We start from the raw sequence: 23,328 nt of genomic DNA on the forward strand, positions 1-23,328 counted from the left end.
GGAGAGTGGAGAAGGGAGAGGCATTTCTGGGGGCTGGGAGTTTGCATGGTCAAGCGCACAGGTTTTTTAATTCTGAATCTTGCTTGCTGACTTCTTTGTGCAAATTGGTGCAGGGTTGGGGGCAGGGGAGCAGGCCTGGAAGGAGAGTAAATATCCAAGAAATATTTTCCCCAAAACACACTGAATAGATCAGTTTAGGATGCTAACTTCTGCTTGGAAATTTTGTAGGGCTCTCACATGTATTGGCTGCATTCGGTGTTTAGTTGAGGAGAGGCCCCCGTGCAGCTGTAATGCCCCAAATCTGGGGAGCCTCCCTGGCAGCTGCAGTTGTGGGTCCAGGATTCAGGTACTTGGGCTGCCGAGACCTTCTTGGGTTGTTTGTCCCTTTGTAAGAGCAGTAATTGAGAAGCTAAAACACATAGGAAAGTTGTACATAAAGGTAAAGTAAGCCGTAGGGGAAACAAGTTTATCGAAGGGCTGTAGAAGTGCTGTATAAGGTAATAGCTGATGAAACAAGAAAGGATGCTCAGTTTCCATGCTGTCTTCTCGGACACTTTACCTTTTTTTAGCAGTTTCATCCTGTTTGAGGACTCGGGTTGGTATTGTTCTGCCATCCGGGCTGTGGCAGTGAGGAGAACCAGCAAATGCAGCGTGAGCAGAGAGGCCCGAGCTGGGCTCTGCAGCCCTGCCCTGCCGGTGCCCACCCCGCTCTGCACAAGGCAGCTGAGTCTCTTGCCATCCAGGTTGCTGCTTCTGCTCCCTTAAAGGAGACCCCTTAAGAGCTCAGCCCCTGCATTATATCTATTGAAGACCTTAGGTGCTGTCTGTGAAGCTTCTTGGACTCTCAGCTCCCTTGGGCTGTTGCTGGCAATAAATCTGAAGGTGGCTGTTTGAGAGCAGGGGGTGCTGCGCTGCAGAATTGCCATCTGGGGGGTTGGTTTTGGGTGCGTGAGCAGTGGGGAAGAGTCAGAGGCTTGTGGTGTGGTTGAAAACTCCCTTCTGTGAAGGGGAACCTATTGAGTACCGTACTGTAAATGTATTAAGTCTGAGCAAATGCAGTAATTATGGCTTGGGGTTTTTCTGTTAAGAACATTAACTTATTATAAGAGACATTAGTGACTTTTTGCAGTCAGTGATAAAGTTTAATAAATTATCTCCAATTTTTGGGGTGAAACTGTGGCCAAGTGAGTTGTTCTTGGTGTACAAGACCCTGAAGGTTGCCTGGGGCAAGGGCAAAAACATTGTGTGGATAAGCTGTGATTCCAGGCTCCACTGCCATGAGCTGCGTGCTCCCGTCATGTCAGGGGTGGAAATAATACAGGGGGAAAGGAGGAGGAAGTTCAATATTCACAGGAGCAATTTGTTCTGAATGGAAAAGGCTGCAAGATTCCTTGAGCTCCTCACTAGAGGGGCAAATACAGACTTCCACAATACAATTACTCTCTTAACTGCAGCCAGGGTATTCTGCAGTCAATGGTCCCTTTCAGGGTTTGCATGATTTCAGGATGCCACATTCCTTCTCTGACTCCTAGAGATCAGCTGTAGTTTTCTTGTTAGCTATTTTCATTTAAAAATTTATTTTAAAACCAATTACACAGTACTATCAAAGCATCTCTGGTTCAGACCACTTAACACAGATGTCAGGATCCAGAATTTCAGTTTGCAGAAGTGATTTGAAGTCGACTTAGTTAACGTGGGCTGAGGAGCAGTATGAGACCACCCAGACCAAGAGGACTGCGCCAGCCTTGGCTGCTCGTCGGGACCAGCCGCGGTTCCTGCCAAGGCCTTGGCGAGGAGGGGCTGCAGCAAGTGCCATAACTTCTCTCCAGGTTAATATCACCAGCACCTGCAGCTCCCGTTGTGTCTTCACCGCTGGTAGAGGAGGTTCTGCTCTAGGAAGTTAAACCTTCTGCCTGTTGTGTGCCCGTGTCTTGAGCACGGTCACCCTCAGCGGCGGTCCCACGAGCCCCTTGAAATTGCCCCCCTGTTATCTTGACACATAGTGATGAATACTTCATCTCCCTCAATCAAAGGCAGGCTCGTCAGAGCAAAGTGCTTCAAAACCTTCTTTTTTAATAAGCTTCCTAAGCTCCAAAAGATTTCATGGTCTTGAGAGTGGTGGCGAGCGAGAGGACAGGGCCTTGTTTCCCCCTTGCTCTGATCCTTTCCCTTCTGAGAACAATCCCGAAAGCCTCGGGAAAGACTTGCTTTGTTAAGTATCTTTATTTTTTATACGGCTGCCACATAGAAATACATTGGCTTTTTATTTAGTAAGGAAGAATCAATCACTGGGCATTAGCATGAGCACGGAGGTGTAGCACAATCAGCAGCACTGCCCCCAGGCTGGGAAAAGCCACATGTCACCCAGCACTTCTGTCTTGTCAGAGTTTGCCTAAGCTCTGTCAGGGCTTGGGCCTTTTAATGCTGCTCCTTTACCACCCAGGCCAAGCTCAGGGTCATTAGCTACCCCTGTGCTAGCTGCACCAGACCTGGTGGCTGTGGCATTAGTGACCCTGGAGGAGAACTAGACTAGGAATTAAGTTTAAGGGCATTAGGCCCAAGCTAGCTTATGAAAAAAATGACCTTAACTCTACTATCAAAATAAACCAAAGAAACTATATACAAGAGCATGTCTATAATTCCCGGAAAGGCAGTGAATTGCTACATGTTTGAGAGTTCATATGTTTTGCAGGATATGTGTTAGGGTAATCAGTTCTGGATCTGTTTAAGCTGCCATTCTTTCCTGGGCTGGGATTGTGTTCAGCGGCTGTTTGGAAGAGTGCTGGTCACGTCTGCGTTTCACCTGAGGAATAACTGCCCCTCCGCCCTGCTCCTGGGGCACACACAAGTTCACATAAAAACCCTTAGGTTGTCCCATTTCACCCAAGAAATCCCTGCAGAAGCATCAGCTGCAGAGAAGCAGATTGCAGGAGGAAGTCTAGAGGTTAATGCTTTTTGGATGCAGGGTGGAAGGTTTAACTGAGTCTAAACCCATGCTCTGCAGCACCCAGTGCCTGGCTGTCCCAGGGAAGAGAGCAGAACTGCCAGGTCCAAGAGCTGCTGCTGCTGCAAGGCAGTTTCTCCCTTCTTCACTGATGATGTTCTCCAAGGTTTGCCCGTGTCTGTGCACATGCACCCGTGTGAAACACGAGGTCCAGAGTGTGCTGGTGAGGGACCTTTCAAAGTGTGTTACTTAGCTGCAATTTCTATTAAAAATAAAAAAAAGAAACACCCAAACAACCCATCCTATGGATGGTGCATGGTGTGAACATGGAGCTGCACGTCTGGAGGGTGGCGATCACCTGAGGTCCCCCGTCACGCCGAGGTGCTGGTAGCAGCTAACAGAACTGGTAGTTGTTGCTCTTGAGAAGGGGCTGCCCGCTCTCCTCGTGCTCGCAGGACTCCTCGCAGCAGCCGGAGGTGTCGCAGCCGCTGTCCTCTTCAGCAGTGGAGGGAAGGTTGGTGTAGGCCTTGAAAGCAAAAAGCCAAAGGGGGTTTTAGTGGAAGACTTCTCTCTCCCTGCACAGATAACGAGCTGGGGATGTTAACAGGAGACTGTCCTGTGCTGTGTCCATGGGTTTTGTGGAGCTGCAGAATGGCTATTGACAGGACAGAGCATCTTTTGACCAATTATACATGAAATTCAGGGAGAAGGGGCAGGGCTGCACTGGCATTAGTCGTATTGCTACCCCTATAGCTCAGCAAAGTGTTCTTATTTTTGTGTCCAGCCCTGTCTGGTCACTGTGGGGGTTGATCTTGACCCTTCATCTTTGGGAAATCCAGGTGCCTCTGCACTTCTCACCACCCTGGATTGGTGCCCTGTGGACTGATGCATTAGAGGTATGGGATGTCACCAGGAAAACTGTCCAGGAATACTGTCCTGTGGGAGAACGGAACTCCTGCCTTCCCTTCCCTCCTCTCCCAAGCTTCCCACCTGCTCCTTACGCGTGTCCCGTTCTTTCTGGATGAAGCAGCAGATCTGCTCGAAGGTGGGTCTCTGCGTGGCCTCCAGGCTCCAGCACGCCTGCATGATGCTGTAGCTGCAGAGCCAAAGGGAGACAGGGCTCAATGAGCAGGCCAAAAGCTGCAGGAGAGTCTGCAACCCCCAGCTCTTCCCTGCAGCCTACGGGCTCATACACCGGGGTCGGGCCTGGGCCACCAAGTGGCTCCTTGTCCTCTCTTTACCACTGTGGTCAGTGTGTGCAGTGCTCCAGGGCAGGGGGAGTGCAGGAGCACATACAGCAAACTCCTTCTCCAGGCCCCTGGTCTGTCTACAGGAGACCTGATGCCTCCAGTAATTTTTTCTTTAAGTTGAAAGTTGTTCCTTTGCTGTAGCCTACTCAGGCTTCTCACATGCTCAGGATAAAAAATCAGATGGCTGAAAAAGAAGCTGTCAAAATTTACAAGTGGGAAGGCTATGGAGGAGAAGCAAGGAGAACTCACATGAGCAGGGGAAATAGTGGGCAGAGCATCATAACTGACTGTCACAGGTCTTATTTCCTATCTTAAGGAGGCAACTTGGTAAGATTCAGTCCTCAGGGGAGACCCTCCTGGCCCAGGCCTTGCCTGGGGGCTGCAGGCAGACGTGTGCCAGGCTCCCCGCAGCCTCCCTGACCCTTTTCCATGATGTGCCTGCAGCCCCCCTTTCGTTGTTTGCAGTTCAGCACAATCCACTCACATTTCCAAGGGAGCAAAGTCAGGTCTGGCCATCTGGTATCCCTGCTTCACCATGCTGTAGAACTTGCTGTTCACCACCATGCCAGGGTAGGGGCTTTTACCTGTAACAGGGACAGGAGCCAGGACAGTGCTCAGGGCAGCAGCTTTAACAACCCTTTAGCCTGACGTGTGCCTTGGTGGGTGGGAGGAGATAGCTTGGAGCAGCACTGAAGCCAGCACTGCTCTTGCTCCTAGAATTTAGTTGCCCCTGCCCTGAGAAATCCTTGGAAGCTTTTCTGCAAAGACAGTAGCGCAGTGCTCATGGAAGCCAAAGGGCGGTTGTAGGCTCCTTTCTTTCTTACCAAGGGAGAAGATCTCCCAAAGAAGGATGCCGTAAGACCACACGTCACTTTGCACAGTGTAAATGCAGTCAAAGATGCTTTCTGGGGCCATCCACTTCACGGGCAGGCGTGCCTGGAAGAGCAAAGACATGTCCAGTCTGGGATGAACTTACTGCTTATATTATCCTCTCTCCAGCATCACCACCCCTCACCCTTGCTCCTCACACCTTTGCCTGTTGCTATCTCAAACACTTACATTGCCTTTTACAACGTAGTTTGAGTCATTCATGATGTCACGGGCCAGGCCAAAGTCGCAGATCTTGGCTACCCGTCCATCTGACACCAGCACGTTCCTGGCTGCTAAGTCTCGATGGATGCACTAGGGAGAAGAGAGAGACAACTGAGACCCCAGCCCATGTCCCCATCTGCTCTCCTACAACCTGGGCCTAGCTCCATAACCACACTTAAAGGATAAAAGTCCTTGCAAGTCTTGCAAGGCATCGTGCCACATACAAGGAGTAGGGACTATCTCCTTTCAGCCCACGTGGTGAAACACAGTGACATTTTATGCTATGTCCTTCAATAATTCACTTGGCCTTTAGCTTCCCTGTGGAAGGTGACTCAGAACCAGGGCCTGCTGGCACTGCTCCCATGTCTCAGATCATCAGATGAGTATGCTGCTCTCAGGCATACTTAAAATGAACAGTGCGAGACAGCTCTGCATCAAGGTTCTTGATCTCATGTGAAAGCTGGGGAGAAGGGGCAAGACCAACACGATGCACAGCCCCGAGTTCCCCCGCTCAATGCTGCCCTGTTGGGCTGGCCTGCCTAGAGCTTGGTGGAGGCAGCGTGGAAGGAAACACGCTGCTCACATCAGTCCCCAGCATGTCTGAGCCCACACGTGATGACAGAGCCCAGCACGTGGGGAGAAAGGCTCATTTCCAGCAGCAGCTTTGGGGTTTGGCCACCCCATCGTGACTCTTGTGCAGAGGAGGTGACTGGACTGAGGGCTCCCAGCTGGGGGACTGGGGACCGTCATCCTTTTGCACTCACATTCTTTGATGCGAGGAATGCCATGCCCTGGGCCACTTGGCTGGAGAACTGTAACAAATCAGAGAGATCAAGGGGACGGAGGTCCTCCCTGGTTTCTTCTTCTTCTGAACCTTTTCCTGGAATTCAAAGAGAAGCTTTGGAGTCCGTGCAAGCAGCCTGGTGATTAATGCAAACTGGGCAATATCGCAGTTCCCAGAACTCAAACTGGATGACCAGAATGAAGAAATCGCAAAAAAAAAAAAAAAAAAAAAAAAAAAAACGGGCTTTTAACTCACCCCTGACTTGAGCAGAATCTGATGCTGAAGATGTTGATGTTGATGATGACACAGGCCTCATTTCAACATATGTATCCAAACCCTGACTTGCAAAGCCACTGTCACTGAGTCAGGGAGCAACAGAGACAGAGGCAGGCGGTTAGCAACCTTATGGCAGCACCTTCTGCCCTTCTCCATATCCACTGAGTGGAGCAACCACATCCCTGCCTGTGGGAAGTGGCTTAGCTAGAGGCTGAAGGGCAGAGTCGATGTTGGGGCTGGCTCAGAAAGGGAACTTAGGTGCCTTGTGGTATGGGGGCTTCAAATACTGCTCCCCTGTTGTAAAGGGGTGGCTCTTGGCTGATGGAGAGCCCTCAGCCTCTTGTTCTGCAAAACTCACGTGCTCAGCAGTGCACAAAGCTGAGCAGTTTTGATTCCAGACTGTGGGAGGGCAGATGGGATTGAAACCTGGATGTATTGCAGATATCTCACCAGTTCCAGTGAAATGCTCTTTGAAAACTTGTCTAAACACTTGCATTCTTAGTGTCTTTTAAATCCTTGTGTTTTGCAGATCCCCACACCTTTGTCCTTCACCTGCCACCACAGCACAGCCCTCTGGACACCCTTCTGCAAGCACCCAGGCCCTGCACTGCTGGGCCCCACGGCCCGGGCTCGGCTCCTACCTGCGGATGTACTTCTTCTCCAGGTCGATGTTTTTGTAGTCAGCAGTGCTGTCCAGAGAGGTGTCCAGAGACGAATCCTGGATAATTATGGATTCAGCTTTCTTCCGCAGGAAATTCAGCAGATCTCCATGGCGACAATATTCGGTGATGACAAGAATTGGGCCTGGGAGAGAGGCGGAAAGGATTCGTTAAGAAGCGACTGTTTACCCTGAGGGTAGGGATCAGTCTGGAGGGGGCCAGGGCAGAGTGTATTGAGGAAGAGCAGCAGAATCCATGCTGCTTCACATGGCCAGATCTTCCCGAGCTTGTGCTGACACCCATCACTTCCACCTTGAAGTACAGGGGGTTTCTATAAGGAAAGTTCCTTCTCCGGAATAAGCATCAGTCAGTGTGCTTGTCTCAGGCACCTAAACCCCTCTAAATCACCTATTTGTGAAGGCTGTACTGCTGGGGAAAATATTTATATATTTTCCCATAGAACCTTGTAGAGTTACAGGATCAGAAAAGACCAGCGGGCTCATGAGGTACCTCTCCCTTGTGAGGCTGAAGAGAATTAACAGCCTCAGTGAGTAGGTTGGGTGTGTGTGTGGGATTCCCGGGGACAGCAGGGCGGTGGGATCCTACCTCCGTGGGTACATGCTCCCAGCAGGTTAACAATGTTCTCATGGTGTCCCAAGTGACTCATGATCTTCAGCTCAGACATGAGAGCCTCCTGCTCGTCTGTGTCTGCTGATGCTGGAAGCCAAAAGGAGAAGGATTGTGTGAAGGAGTGGGTGAGAGACAAGACAGAGAAGAAAGTGATGGGGGAAAACAGAAAAGGTAGAGACAGAGATGGTACAAAGGGAGGAAAGAGTCAGAGGGGAATGTGTGCCTCTGGCTATGCATCCACAAACAACATGGCTCATCTATCTAGTGCTTATCACAGAAATGTCCAAAAAAAGTAGATGTTACGGCCTGGAAGCATCAGCAGATGTGACAAACACACCCCACATCCTGCCTGAAGCCTTTGCAAACTGCTCTGGGCTTACATTTCAGCATCTTCACAGCCACTTTGAGGACCGAATCTTCTTTACCCAGCCCAAAAGCAGTAGCTTCTACCACTTTTCCAAAGGCTCCAGCTCCAAGAGTTTTTCCTGCAGAAGAAAGAGATGCATTTATAAGATCCTTTCTAAAAAGAGATTAGGTAGTTGTCCAGCACACAACATTGAGAAGGTCCGATGGGTAGATTCCTGCTGAGCCCAGACAAGATGGTACATGAGCAATGTTTGCTCAGAAGCTGGTACTTCTAAGGGAAGTGCTACTATAGGCAAAGATAGTCTGAAGGAAGGAATGTCCAAAAATTGGGCTCAATAGCTCTATGCCTTATGAGCAAACTAGATGTAAGAGGAGGGATGGGATCCTCTCAACCTTTCTTGAAGAAAGGGAGAGATGGAGGGAGGTTGTACCCTAGCATTTGACATTCTGAACGGAAAAAAACAGCAGGGCCTGGTTGATGCTGCTGCTTTAATATCTGGATGCAGCTTTGGATGTAGCCTAGTTGCTTTGATTCTGCCCTTTAGAGCATTTCAGCCCTGCAGTGAGCTGCCTGCCACCACATAAGCAGCAAGGAAGGTTTCTCACCGAATTGGAGATTATTCCTGGGGAACTCCCATTTCTCATTGTATGGCAGCTGAGTGGGGTCAATAAAGATGTAGTTATTCCCTTCACAGGCCTCAATGATCTTCCAGCGCACCTGGTACTTGGGTTTCTGTGAGGAAGAGACTTCAGTTATTCAATGTTCCTGCAGGCCCGAGGGTGCCCCTGTCCCAACACACACTCCAGCTCCCACCTGAAAGCACACAGCAGTGTCCTGGGTTTCAAACCACCAAATACTGCTCACTCTAAATCTGTGCTGAGCAAGGGAAGCTGGGTCTAGACAGGACAGTCCCACTGCTGATGCAAAATCTCCTGGTCCTACACCATGATTGAAGGAGGCCCCCTTGCTTCTTCCACCTAGCAAGGAAGCCCCTGGGCCTCACTGGGGACAGCAGTGTTGGGGGACCCAGCCTGTCCCCTCTGAGCAGTGACTGACCAGTGCCCAGCTGTGCTGGAGAGAGATCTCCAGCTGTTCCTCCTGCCCGGGCACCCTGGGTTGCTGAGCACAGCAGACTGGTGGAGCTGGCCCAGCTCAGCTTCCCTTACAGGGAAAAAAGAAATGGAGAAAGAGAAGTAAGAATTTCTTCTCTTTTCCACCAGTGTTATGGCAGAAGTAACCCGGTGAGTGCAGGGAGAAGCAGTGCTGGAGCCTGTGGGCAGAGGCAGCTGCCAGCTTAGGCTGGGTGTCACATTGGAGGACTAGGGAGCCAGCCTAGGGGCACAAATGCAGGGAAGGGAAATGAAGGAGCTTGGCACGAGCGCGCTGTGCACAGCCTGTGCTGTGGTCTGTGGAGACCGGCAGAGACCTGCACCTCGGAGTGGCACCAAGGGTCTCAGGGCCACCAGACCAGACATGGGGAAGCAGGAGCCAGACTGCAATGAATCACACCAGGTCGCAGCTCCTGGAGGGTATGTGCAGAAAGGCTTCTCCTCACCACTTCCCCTGGATAGTTACGGAGAAGGATGCAGCCTGCGGGGAGATGCCCATAGTGGGGTTAGCAAAGGAGTGAAGGACAAAGCCTGGAGCAAACACATCTCCTGCAATTTGATGAAAAGCATCTGTTTCTGTTCTCTCCTAAACTCTGCTCCTTTTTTGTTTGCCTGAGTTAAACATCTGTGTCCATCCAGGCTGTCCATCAAAGACACCTCTGTAATATTCCAAGAAAGTGTTTCCAGCAGTGGTCATAAGCAGTGCAACCTGCACTGGGTGTATTTGCTGTTGCCTTCTCCAGGAGGGTGAGCATTGCTCTTTTCCATTCAACAAGTCACCTCCCAATGCAGCACTCGGCCATGGCTCAAGAAGCCCAGGGGTGGCACAAGATCAAACACGTCTTGGTTCCCTGGGACTTGCTAAGCCCTCCTAGAGGCTATTTCTCTGGAGCTGTGCTCACACCTCCATTCATCTCCCTTTATGGACTACTGGCCAGATCTGCTTCCACAAGGGAAGATCTCTGCAGCTGGTGCAGAGGTTTCTTGGGAACAAGGACAGCTCTCCATGCAAAGCTGTGGATCCTTGCCTGGGAGAGTGCTCTGCTGCATCTTGTGACAACCAGGCACTTCAGAGCTCTCCTGCAAAACTGAACCTCAATGGGAGAGGAATGTGCCAAAGGGAAGACTGAAAAACAGGAGATTTTCATCCACTGATGAAGCGGAGGTGGCTACTGACTGGTGCAGTTTACAGGAAAAACAAGAAGGAATCCAAACGCTGAAAAGGAATCTTGCAGAGAAAATGGGGCAAGTTCTTGAGTAAAAATAGTGACCAAATCTTCCTGGAGACAACTGCCTTCTGACATCAGCCTGTTTCCCTATGGAGACAGCTTTTTTTTTTTTTTTTTTTTTTTTTTTTTTTTTAAATAAAGCAGGCAGTAGATGCAATTGCATAACCTCCCCCTCCCTCTTTTTTCTTTTTTTTTTTCCCCATTTAACTCAATTTGTAGATTCATGCAAAACTGGCTGCATCTGACAGCACAGAACAAGCACCCTTGGTGCAGATCAATGCTTGCAGTCAGCTCTGTTCTGCAAGCCTGAGGGATCTAAGGGAGAAGATTTGTTCACACACTGGGTTTGGTGCCTCATGGGCTTTGCCTGGCAGCAGGAAACTCCTGAGGGGCTTGGGAGGCAGCTGGGAAGGGGGCAGGTAGCCTGGCTCCTCTTGTCTGGTATCTCCAAGCTGAATGCTTTCTGCCTGTAGCTGCCAGCCCAAGCGGAGTGCTCTCTGAGGGTGGGCAGGACCTGCAGCCCTTGCTAAGCAACAGGGAGTCTGACCTGGTTGTACTTGTAGAGGAGGAAGAGCAGTAGGAGGAGCAGCAGGACCGAAGTGCCCATGCAGGCGGAGAGAATGGGGTTGAAGAGCTTGTTTGGGGGAGCCACGATATTTCCTGGAGGAATAAAGAAACAGGGGTGAGAAATGGCATCCCTAACATCTTCCCTTGAATCCCCGTGGCTCTTAACATGAAACCCAAAGCCACGCCAGCTCCCCTCCCTCAGCACACGAACAGCACCAGGACAGAAGAGGTGCAAGTTGGGCTGACTGGGGACTGAGACCTCTGCAGAAAGAACAGACCCATCAAAAGCTGCAGCCTCCAGGCTCCAGTGGGCTGAGCACATGGAACTAAGCCCTGCAATTACAGAACGTTCATTGCACAGCTCAGTCTCTGCCCAGCCAGAAACCCCCACTCACCTCCTAGGAGTGGCAAATACCACAGCCTCCCTACCATGAGTGGCTGTGGAATCTATTCCACTTCTTGCAAGGATGTGAGCATGAACATGCAGATGATGCAAGCCTTTAGACCCTCCCAAAGCCTAAATCCTCCCTGCAAAAATCTTCCCTTTGGATCTTACTGGTGACGGTGACGGAGTGAAGCATGTCAGAGGCATTCCCCTCTCTGTTAATGGCCGCACAGCAGAAGGTGAAGTTGTCACCCAGATTCTGGAATGGGAGGATGCTCTCCACTTTCACCTCTTGGAAAGGCAATACCTCCACCACATGGGGATTGGAGTCATTCAGAAGCAACATATAGTCCTCGTTGAATCTGCAGAAATACCATAGAAGAGAGAATTGAATGTTTCTCTGCTGGGTAGTTCCTCGTGAGTGAATTGGTGCCTGTCTCAAGCAGTCAGGAAACACTTGGAATTAGGGCTGCAGCTCTATGAGAAATAAAGACCTTTCGTGAACATCAAGGCCCTATATTGACACATAGCTTTGACTGGCTTTATGTGGCCATCACTATGTTCTCGCTCCTCCTTGAATGGGGGAGACCCTGTCTGGGGCTGCAGTGTACCCCATCACACTGCAGCTGAGGACGTTTGCAACTGGTGGCTTTGTAGAGCTTGGCAGAGCCTTGGGACAGTGGGGTCTTCTAGGAGAAACCTGAAAAATGTCTAGGACCAACCAGAATACAGCTTTACAGCAAACTATGCCAGGGCACTTCTCAGAGAGACTCACATACTTGTTAGAAAAGCCTTAGAAAAATATGAATCACAAGTAGCTGAACTCTTCATGCTCAGGAATTTCATAATCGTACCAGCCCCCTCACCTTGGATAGTTCCTGAGAACAACTCTCTTCAGCAGGGCAATGTCCCTGGGCAAAGTTACTGGGCTGGCTACATGACCTGCAAACCAGCCTTCACGAGGATGTGTTGCGGTTCAGAAAATGCCATCACTGCAAAGGCAAGTGCCCTCTACGTGCTGTAAGTGTCACTTGGCCCAGGTTCCAGGGTGTTTCTTACCTGGTAGAATGAATGGGGCACTGGTACCACTCAATGCGTGGGGCAGGGTAGCCGATGGCCACGCAGTGAAGGATGCTGGAGTCATTGGCTGGCACCCTGACGGCGCTGACCCTTGGAGCGGCTGTTGGGAAGGCAGAGAGGCAGTGGGTGCTAGGACCAGGGGAAGATCACGTTCCCTGTGCTCTGATTCACCTTCCATGCGATCGACAATAAAACATAGCAATTCCTGTGCTATGTCTGGGTTTGGGACCGGGCCCAGATACACTCTGGGCATCGGGCTGGAAGCTGTCTTGGCCCAGTGCCTTGGTGCTTCAGCCATGCTCGTTGCCTCCTGGGCAGTAAACCCAGGGCAAGCAGGATGAAGGAAGGGTAAATACAGAGCACTTACATTTCACAGAGATGCTGAAGGTAACCGACGCGTTGGTGTCGTTGTTTAGGGCATAAAACGTATAGAGGCCATTCTCCCCTTCCTGCAGACGATTCAGGAAGAGCGTGTTGTTGTACCTGCTCCCACAGAGAGAATAAGGCCCGTGAGGAAAGCTGTGCTAAGAAATCTCACACAGTCTGCTCTGTGCTCTGCAAAATGTGGCTGTTGCCTGTGCCCTGGAGCAGGTGAACCCTTCCCATCACTACCTCCAGACTTGGTGGGAAAGCTGCTGCCTCCTTCCTTGGGGAAGGAAGGAGGGTCTGATCCTACCAGTTGTTGAAAAGCTTCCCCTTGGAGGAAAGGGCTTTTGCCATAGAGTGCACCATGCTTCTGAGAGGCTACAGGTAGGCAAATGCTCAGGAATAGAGTTTAACATGCAAATCACTGCCTGGGAAGGGACAGAACATGCTGGTCCTTGTGTTTTTGTGAGAGTAGTTCACTCTTTCTATCTCTTAACCCACCAAGTCAATAGCTCCCAGCGTCCCCTCCCCTCTGCCCCCAGGACAACTCCCAGATCCTGATTCAAATGAATTTTGACTCTAAAGCCATTGCTGGGTGACACAGTTCCTCTTGTGGATTGTTTCGGGTTTCTGAGAAAATGAAAGGGGAATTGCCAAATCTCACCCAACGAACAGGGCAGTCTCTTGCTTTCAGCCTCCTTTTTGATCTGGGTTGGCTGTAGACTTTGGGAGGAGGATGATTCCCCTTAGATCAGAACCTGTCACAACCTCACAGTGATGTCTCTGGCCTCCCTTGACATGGGACATGCAAGGGGCTGCTGGTGCATGAGCTCCCCAGGCAGCACAGTGTGGCACAGGTCTGAGGGGCAGTGCAAGAATTCAGGTTTTTTGTCCTATACACCCACCCCTGCAATTTCTTCCTGCTGAGAGAGGGAAAACTTGAACAAACAAATGTGATAGTGACTTTGCCAAGGTTTTCTAAAGAGAAAACGATCAAGTTAGAGAAGGGTGATGCCCTCCTTGACCTGATCAGGCCTGCTCACTGTGGTTTCCTGGTAATGCTGGAAGCAGAAAACAGAAAGGCAAAACAGTTTCCCTCTTTAAAACCAGAAGGTTTTCTGTCAACCAGTTGGATGGGGTCTGGTTGTCTCACATGGAAACATGCCATGGCTCATGTAGAACAGAGAAAGCACATACCAGTTGTTTCCAGAGATCATTTTGCTCTTAAGTGTGGTGGTCGAAGACTTCTTCAAAGAGTTTGTGTGCTTCCAGCCCCAGCGGAGAAGGGCAGGGTAAGCTTCAATCAGGACCTGAAGGTTCAGACTCTCTCCTAAGGCAACTTCCTGGCTGGTGGCTTGCACTGGGGTCAGGATCACGTAACCTCTCTCTGAAGGACAGAGGAGAGCAGGGCCGTCAGCAGGCATGTCCACAGAGAGGAGAAAATCCTGCAACAAGCTTACACCAGCTTCACAAATGGATCATTACTGGAAATAGCAGCCTCAGCTACGAGACTGGGGATGGGATGAAATTACTCAAACTGCATGTTTCATGTCATCAAAATGCTTTAAAATTTCCTCTCTGCCACGATGGCTTGGATTACACTCGACCCAAGGAGAGCTTGGGAACTCTAGAGAAATTACATAGGACAAGAGGTTTTACACACTGCTAACTATATCTGCTCACCATCTATAGAAGATCTACCCTTAGCTAAATTCTTGGCTTCTCACCTGGAAATATTGCAGAGCATGTCTGGGATGGCTGACTAAAGCCAAACAAGGCTTTACTATGGCCATACCCTGCTTTTTTTTTTGTTTTGTTTCAAAGATGTTTAGAAAAACACATCGAAATCAAGAAAGGCTCTCTGTTTTTTTCACCTAGACCCAAAAATCTCCTCCTACTCTTCAAGACATCAAGTGAGCAGTTCATTTCCTAGCAACTGCACAGTTCTTGGGTGCATTTTCACACAGAGGCAAGAATGATGTCTCCAACAAACTAGGAGAAGGTGGTAGAAGCAGCAAATACTCAGGGCCAGGCATGATGCAGCTCACACCTCCTGGCCCTTTTGGGAAGTACTCACCTACTACCCGCAGCAATGTTGAGACATTCTTGAATCCTGCAGAATTGTTGGCTATACACATGTACTTCCCACTGTCTTCCGTTGTCACCGCTGGGATGATCAGGGTGTGACTGATGATGTAGTGATCATTTTCAAAGCTAATGTCTGTAGTTCTCTTGGCCTGTCAGGCAGGGAAAGAGCATCAAGCACTTGCTTGGATGGAACAAAACAATATTTATATCAAACGTATCCACCATGGTGTGTTCTGGGCTACCGAGCTTTGATATAGAACCCCGGTTACTAAAATTCATCTCTATGGAGAAAAAGAGGGATATTAAAGCTAAGTAATCAGGGCAGATATTCCACTGCAGGTGTCCTGAATGTGTCCTGTCCCTTTCTGTCTTTCCTGAAGGATGACCCTGACAGCACACACGTGTTTCTTAACCCTGTGCCACCTAAAGGAAAGGATGGCCATATTAAGATATCTACAGCCAAAGTATAAATAGCTAATAGCTACTTTGGCTGGGCAGTATCAAACTTTGCTGCAGCCAGCTTAGGTCCGTGGTGGTTCTTTCTCCCTGGTGTCCTGAGAGGCCTTATCCACCCTTGAAGCTGTGCCCCCAACTTACGTGCTTCGCTGCCACCCATTCGATGTTGTACTTGTGGGAAGGAGCAGTTACTCTGCAAGTGACTGTGAAAGATTCACCCATGATTCGCACATGCTCCCTTGGGTCGATCATCACTGACAGAGGCTTCTCGAGGGCTAGATAAAGGCAAGCATGAAAAACTTCAATATTGGCTGGCCCAATGACCCACTTGCCCCCCAAAGACTGTCTGCCTTCTGTTTTCCCTTCATTCTTTACACCCTGGTTTTTTCTTCTGTAGGGAATATTGCCCCTTTTTGTATGCGTATGTATATGGGGAAACAATAAAGCCAGGTGAGACTGCACTAAACAACACTATGAGTTGAAAGGGAAGGGGATCCTTGTGCAATAGTTATGTTCTGAACACCAGGGCTGCCCGAGGACTTTCAGAGTGTCAGGGAGACTAATGGATGTTCTATGGTAGTGCCTGTGATGACTGGAATACCCCAAGCCCCATGGAAACCTACCTAAAGGAGACAATTTATCAAAAGCTGGTGTTATTTCATATCTTGCCTTCCTTAAAGACCTTTAAAAGGTTGTAGGTTGAGAGGATCTTTCCTGGGAGCCTCAGGAGCTTTTTCTTATGGAAGGAAAAGCTGGGGCCAACTGAGCTATTGCTGTTCCCCTGAGGACAGTAGCAACCCCAGCCCTTTACCTTCTTCTACAATCAGTCTTATTCTTGATGACTTCTTTATTTTTCCATTTATCACTGCTTGGCAATAGTAATAGCCCTTCTGCTGGCGTTGCACATTGTAGAGTGTCATTCCCTTCTCTGCACTGAAAGAATAGTTGGTCCCCCTTGGGTAGCCAGAAGCACTGTCTATTGTCAGAGTCACACTGGATCCGTACTCGGGGGCCGTGATGAGACAAGGGAGTTCAGCATTGCTGCCTTCAGTCACAACAATCCGGAAAGTTGGAGTGTACCACACATTGTTGGGATCTATGGAGGACAAAAAACAGGCCAAAGAATCAGATCTGGAAAGCAGGCCTTAAAGCTGAAGGAAGCATTCTAGCCAAGATGAGTCCTTTCCAGCATTGCTACCCATTAGGAGTTGGGAGCATCCCTGCTTAATGCATGGTTCACTCAGCCTCCAAACCTTATATGACAAGTCCTTTTGCAGGTAAGGCAGCTGAGGAAAGCAGAGCTAGCAAGTTATGAGTGCTTACAGACAAGAAATTAAAAAGCATTTTTAGCACTCTTCAGTCTTTAGCCATGGTATTGGTTTTGTTTCGTAAGATCTCCACCTTTCCTGTGCAGGACAGTGTCCCTGGTGCAAGGGAAGGGTAACTCCACCATGGAGCATAATGGAAGCATAACTCCTTTTGGGATAAAAGAACATTTAGGGTTCAGCTCACATGGTGGGGACATGATTAATGTGAATCTCCTCCATATCACGGGTATTGAGAATAGAGCTTTTCCCTAATTTCCAGATCTCATTGCATGTTACAACCAAAAACAGGCCTTCATCCCCTTTTTCAGGAAGGGAAACCAAGGTAAATGGAGGAAGAGGTTCATGCCAGTCATTCATCTGCGGGAGATGCAGGTGCTGTGTGCCTTACCCTAATGCTTCAGTCAGGGACCTCCAGGCTGTGAGCCACAGTCCTGACAGGAGCCTGCACTGTTCCCCAGACACGCAGGGCCACAGCCATACAGAGGACCTGCACAGTGGCTTTGCTCCCTCAAAGGAGGTCACTCCTCCTGCACGTGGGTGCGGAGAGGACAACAGTTACCTCGAACAAACAGATGCACAGACGCGATGCCCTTGTCATTGCTGTTGACATAACCACACTTGTAGGTGCCTGTATTCCTGAAAGTGGCCTCGGGAATACTCAGCGTGCTGCTGGTGTGGTTGGTGGATGTATTCTTTTGGCCATGCCATTCCACTTCAGAATCTCCCGAGCAGCGCAAGGTGACTGGATCACCCGTGTTGACCACCACAGCAGGGCTGTCAGGGCTGATCACTGGGGATGCTGAGCCTGCAAACAGAAAAGAGAGAGGAGGAAGATGCACAAATGATCCTTTAGTATGCTCTGCTGAAGTTCACACTGCTGAACATAGAGTATCTTAAGACTGGGTTTGGGATGCAGACCTCCTTTTTGTGTCACATTACTCTGGCCGTTTCCCACCTCACCAGACTGATACAGTGACCTGAACCTTCAAGAGTGAATTTCAGAGAAGGGAAATGAAGCCATATCTAGATGTGCAGAGTACTGTAAAGGAAATACAGTCATCTAGAACTGATCAGGCTAGGTGCTACCTGGAAATAGTTCCTGTTAAGTCTTGCCTCTTTTCACAAGAGGTTTTCCTTTTGTAGTGGAAGTAGAAGTACTGCAGGAGTTCAGTGAGCTGATAATGCCATTTGGTGAAGTTCAGTCCAAGCCCAGTGGATGGAGCTCTCTTTTTTGTCCTGGTGTTATCATCAGCTAGAAGCAGCCTGGAAAGCTTCTCAGAGCAGGAGTTTGGTGCAGGTGCTTTGGGAAGCCTGACTTTTATACTTGTGAAGGAGTGGATTTTGAAGGGTATAAAGACAGCTACAGAGCCAAAGAGTTTGTTTTTCCTCCCATCAATGTATTAGGAAGTGAACAGTCAACACTGTTATTCATGGAATGGGAAACTAAGGCACATGAAAGTAAATGGTTCATGCAAGCCCAAAGCCATAATTCTATCACTGTCACTTGTATGCTGTCACTTGCTATTGCAATCCAGCCAGATTTCCGATGCCATTTCTGCCTTGAAGATGGCTTCTCCACTGTCTGATTAAAGGGGAACCAAAGTCCCACTCCAGCTCTCAGCGCCAGAAGGAAATATTTTTTTTCCCCTGTTTTGCTGCATCAGCAAGTTCTTTGACTCACCACCTATATTTAGGGTGGGGGGAAGTGAGAAATGAATCAGTGTCGTGGAGCTAGGGCAGAAGTGGTACCGCCACCCCCAGCCAGGCCCTCGCCGAGGACAGGAAACACATTGCAAATGGCTATCCGCGCCTGGGGGGCTCTGCGCCCCCACTCCGTCCCCTATCCAGGGCTATTCTCCCACTTCTGCTTTTCTTCCCGGTTGCTAACCCATCCTCACATCTTAAAGGGACATGCACTAGGGTTTAAATAATAATAATAAGAAAGGCATCTGCCCAAGTTATCAGCCAGCTGCTCTTAGCAGGGGTGTCATCCCGGAGAGCAGAGCTGCTCTGGGGTGGTGGCAATGGAAACAAGGGGCAAATCTGGCCTTGGGATGCACCAAACTGCTGGAGACACAGACCTCAACTCACAGGGGCTCTGTAGGTTGCAGGTGGAGACATTTGTTGTCCAAGGAAACATAAAGGCCCCAACCTGGCAGGAAGTAAGAAAGGACAAATGTCCCATGATGACACCGTTCATCCAGCTGCACTTGCATATCTGCAAGGAGAAGGGGAGCAGTGGCTTGAGGTTACAGCCCTTCCCTATCCAAGTCTGCTGCAAGGAAGAGAGCCATGGAAGGCTGGTTGTGGGCATGGGCAGCAGCAGCAAGGACATTTTAAAGCACTGCAGTCCCCAGATGCCACTCTGGGCAGAGGACACTGTCCCTCTAAGGGGGTTGGCAAAAGAAGCATGCGCCCTTGCTCAGTCCTGTCCACAGCCCTTGCTTGGCGAGGAACAGGGTGGCTGGGGTGCAAACGCACACCCTGCCCTCCCTGCTCTGCTCAGGGCTGCCACGGCAGACCCCAAACAGCATCTCTAAAGCAGCCTTGGCCTGAAGTCTCCCTCTCTCTGTGCAACGGAGGGAAGAGCTACAGGAGCCTTGGGCCCCTGGAGAGCTTTGCTGGTGCGTGACACTGATGCAGCTGCCCCGGGGAAACCCAAACACGGCCTGAATCAAACTTGCTGTCCCGGAGGAGGAAGCGGGGCCCAGGGAGCCTGGGAGCATGGAATGTTTGACATTTTATCTCCTCAGGGTTATTATTTTTTCTTCTTTTTGTGATGTTTTTATCTGTCTGTGGAAAGAGGAAAAGCCTCATTTATTCCCAAAGTGGAGAAAAACATATCCCAGAATCCTCTGCAAAGCCACATTTTCCACATATCCGAGGTGCAGCATTCCTCCCTCTTTGCTAAGCTGTGTTTTCTAGCAGGGCTTGACACATCTCTGTTGCTTTCCTCTCTACCACCACACACTCTTGCCTTGCCAGCTCTACGCTTTGGCTATCCGTCTGCATCCAAGGCTTCAGCATGGTTTGATGAGGGAGCCAAACTTCCCTTCTCACAGGGCTGCATTCAGACCAGCTTGGGAAAAGACCATGTTATAACTGGTCCTTGATGGGGCCACAACAACAGGACAGAAGCAATAGTCTTGTCACTCAGCGTCCTTGTTATCAGTCTCTAACAGCTCCCAAAATACAGCTGGAAAGGGTCCCGGAGTGCTTATTGTACCTAATGTCCTGCAATGAAGAAGCCAGCAGCCTTCAAGAGGTCACTGAAGACTTTTAGGAATGGCAAAAGCGCTCTGCACAGGTGAGGATGGACAGGACAGAACACAGGGACACTGACCATAGGGCTCTCCCAGGTAAAGGCCATCCAAGAGCCCAATCCTCTGCATGCACTGGGAGATGACTCAGAGGTCCCTGTCCCCTTCCTCGGAATGGGGAAGCGGGGCTGCTGGCGGAGGCTGGCTCCCTGCTGACCAGTGTGCAATCTTGCACGAAGCCCAGGGATGTCTCTCTGCTGCTCCTCAGCAGCTTCCTCAACACTGCCGGTAATTGCCGGCCAAAGGTTTTGCCACACTCGGGTTGTGTAACCATGACCTCTAGTTACAGCTGCAGGCTCCATCCCTGCCTCTCTGATCACAGCCAAAATATAGCTCTGCTCTGCTGAGGTTTTAGAAATGGCAAGTTAAGGAGAAATGGAGGCTAATAAGACTTGGAGGCTCAGTGAGTTTGCACAGAAGATAGTCATCAGGCCCTTGATTTGATCCTGGGGGCAAGAATCTGGCCCTTGGAGGGACCCACATCAGGTCTGGGCTCCCCTTGCTTTTCCCACAGTGATGGGGTGGTGGGAGGAATTGGTCTATGGGGACACTTTCTGAGAGAGTCACCTGCTGTACTGGGTGGAGAGAAGGAGGTTCAGTGTGCCTCTCTCCTTGGGGCTTCTTCCTCAGAGGCTTAGATTCATCCGCAACAAAAAAGCCAAAACCTGTTGGAAGACCTCTCCAGATAACTGAGAACATGGACATGGGATCCTTGGGTTTCAAATCCTTCTTCTCCTTTATCTGAAGCTGGGATTTGAGTGCCCAACACTATCCTGCAGTGAAAAGCCAGGTCTCAAGGCAGCACAGCCCATACTGCATTTGACGGTGGGTCACACCACATCAGCCATAGACACTCTCAGAACATGCACCCAAAATCCAAAAGGCAGGAGAAGGGAATCAGGCTCCAAATGACCTAGGGATTGTTTAAACAACCTCAGCATGCCAGGGCTTTGTGCTGGAGATAGCCAAGAAATATGAGACTGAGAACAGCATGAGTTTATCTCCCTAATGTGCCAAACTGCCTTATGAGGATGTCATGACTGGCGACTTGCATCACTCAGGTGCTTTAGGGAAGCTTTTGGGGAGATCTTGACAGATCTTGCTATGATCTCACACATGTACATCAGGAGCGTCCATTCCTTATTACCTTAAAACCCATAAAAAACAAACAGTCTCTACAAATCAATGCTCTCCCAACTACCCTCTTCAGTGCTTTACAGGGATAATCAGTGCAGCAACACTCTCTTTAGCGGGCTAAATCATATAAGTGATTAAACATCAAGTCCTATGTGCAGCCTGGGGCAGGAGAAGAAAGTATTAAAAATACTTCCTTCAGCAAAAGGCAAAGCTGGGGAGAATCTCGCAAAAGATGCTCCAATGTCCTGACCCTGTGACTCAGAAAGCAACACTTCAAATATAAAATTGGATCCAAAGATGCTGAAGACATATTTGCTCCTCAAGAGTGCAACAATGGCAGCAGGAGCTGGTAAGGAAGGGGTTGGAAGCAAGAACAAGTGTGGCAAGGAATTCAGGCCAGACTCCCTGAACCAGAACAGGAGGTTCTTGCAGGACCTTGCAGTCTTCACAACTCAGCTCCCAGCACAGCAAGTCTGGGAACAGCAGAGCTTGCAGGAGATGTGGTTTGAACGGAGACACTGTGCAGTACAATAGCAAGACAGATGCAAAGCTCTGAGGATGAAAACATGAATGCAGCAGTGGCTTGAGATGGAAACACCATCTCCCTGCTATATGCCAAATATTTCCCTACTGAGATTATAACCTTTGAGGGGGAATTGCCCAGAGTCTCATCATCTCTTGAAGGGAATGAAGTCTGCAGGAAAATGAAGGGAAGAGGGACGAGAAGAGTGGAGAGCCTGTCAGTGTTTGATATGCAAGATCAGGAACACAGGACCCTGAACAGGAGCTGACTTCTTTGTGTTTGGCTGTACATCTCAACTGTCTTAAGGTAATGAGCTATCACCTCTTGGCCATCTCATTGGCCTCAAAAACCGAGCGTATTTGCCTTCCTCTGGTGGCTGCCTGGGTTAGATTTCCATCACAGGGTCTAACAAGTGGCTCTCTTGCCCTTTTGCACAAGCCAATACCACCAAAGAACAGCAGTCCTCACCCACCACTCTCCTATTGGCAAAGAAGTGCAGCAAAAGGGGCTGCTAAAGGTATCTTTCCCAGCTTCTTCTCACCTGCAGGCCAAGCATATCCAGCTCTTGTCTCATGTATGCAAAATTTTTTATTTTTAATTTTTTTTTAATTTTTTTTTTATTTTTTTGCCAGAAAGCTTCCCTTGGGACACACTTTCTGCTGCATTTCTTCTCCCCCCTAACCCACCTTCAGACCCAAACCACCTCACTCACTGTTGCCAAGAGCCTTTCTGCACATCTTGGCCTTCCCCTCGCAAGGAAAGAGGGAGCCAACAGGAGTCCTCAGCACATGAACATGGATTAGCAACACAGCCTCTCTCCACTGCTGTCCTCCTCTTGCACTGCAGCCAGCCCTGAACGATGCTACAGCCGCTGTTGTTTCTTCCTGCAGCTAAACACCTACCATAGAGTTCCCTCACCCGCTATCTGCCTCCTCCAAGGCTCCTTGGACCTGCCTGACTGCCACATCCCATCCCACAGGCCCGCACAAGTACTTTGGGGTTTGGATTGACACGATCGGGAGCCCAGCTGCATCCTTCACAGTTGGGAGCCGACTATGCTTTGGTCAAACTGTGGCATTTCTCCTTCCTCTGCAGGGACAAGCCCCAGGGGGCCATCACCCTATGTCGCCCAACAACAGGCTTGAACTACAGGGTTCTCCCACATCTCTGCACTCTCGGGAAACCCGAACCACATCCTAAAACCGCCCTGGGGAGACGTGGTAACAGAGGGGAGCTCTGGAGGGCTCATGGACCTACCATGCCAGATGCTGGTGGTGATCAGAAGCACCAGGAGGCCAGGGCCCATCTTCCCAATGATGGTGGCACCTCCCCAGCTCGGAGCTGGGCTGCAGCAAAGACCCCACGGGTGGTCGAGCAGACCCACGCGGGCAGCAGGCTCCTCTCTGCGCGGGCGCCGTCCCCAGCGCTCTCTCGGTAAGAGCTTCTGCTTTCTGAGTCGACCACAAGTTAAGAAATTGTGTTTTTTTTTTTTAGCTTGTTTTTGAAATGGGAGGGAAGAAAAGGAAAAAAAAAAGCATTGTTTTGGGACGTCATCAGTGACAAACTCAGTCCGCGCAGGAGGGGCAGCAAGGGGCCTCAGGGTGAGCTGCCCTGATTCACCCTGGCTATGGCCACCCAGCCCTACAAGGGCTACTGCACTCTCACCTCCTGTTTGGGGAGGAAAAGAGACAGGCTGGCATCTACCTGGGTGGCAGGGGGTGAAGTTTTACCTCAGCAG

General features: G+C 49.9%; 1 protein-coding gene across 1 annotated transcript; it reads right to left on the reverse strand.

Annotated features, from left to right (window-relative positions):
* Window positions 1-3,103: 3,103 nt before the first annotated feature.
* CSF1R (colony stimulating factor 1 receptor) lies at window positions 3,104-23,038 on the reverse strand. The gene is made up of 22 exons (XM_088536900.1): window positions 22,848-23,038; window positions 17,170-17,415; window positions 16,094-16,378; window positions 15,424-15,557; window positions 14,816-14,975; window positions 13,936-14,125; window positions 12,740-12,855; window positions 12,352-12,472; window positions 11,464-11,654; window positions 10,888-11,000; window positions 8,608-8,734; window positions 8,016-8,120; window positions 7,612-7,722; window positions 6,988-7,150; window positions 6,311-6,429; window positions 6,051-6,154; window positions 5,254-5,376; window positions 5,019-5,130; window positions 4,679-4,778; window positions 3,935-4,040; window positions 3,303-3,470; window positions 3,104-3,197 (listed from the first exon to the last, which is right to left on the reverse strand). Exons 1-21 carry the CDS (start codon window positions 22,894-22,896, stop codon window positions 3,339-3,341), a joined length of 2,907 nt encoding a protein of 968 aa, XP_088393026.1. The 5' UTR covers window positions 22,897-23,038; the 3' UTR covers window positions 3,104-3,197; window positions 3,303-3,338.
* Between the last annotated feature and the right edge of the window lie 290 nt (window positions 23,039-23,328).

The sequence above is a fragment of the Tinamus guttatus genome, unplaced genomic scaffold (assembly GCF_059628265.1).
Source record: "Tinamus guttatus ecotype Peru unplaced genomic scaffold, ASM5962826v1 Tinamus_guttatus_pri_ptg000710l, whole genome shotgun sequence".
NCBI lineage: Eukaryota > Metazoa > Chordata > Aves > Tinamiformes > Tinamidae > Tinamus > Tinamus guttatus.

Bases quoted from the DNA above. Each gene is read 5' to 3' on its own strand.
- CSF1R (XM_088536900.1), bottom strand. From the start codon at position 22,896: ATGGGCCCTGGCCTCCTGGTGCTTCTGATCACCACCAGCATCTGGCAT. The intron at 8,735-10,887 runs GTCAGACTCCCT...TCTTCCTCACAG, and splicing joins TCCTCTACAAGTACAACCAG to AAACCCAAGTACCAGGTGCG. The intron at 7,151-7,611 runs GTAGGATCCCAC...CCTCTCTCCCAG, and splicing joins GGGAGCATGTACCCACGGAG to GCCCAATTCTTGTCATCACC.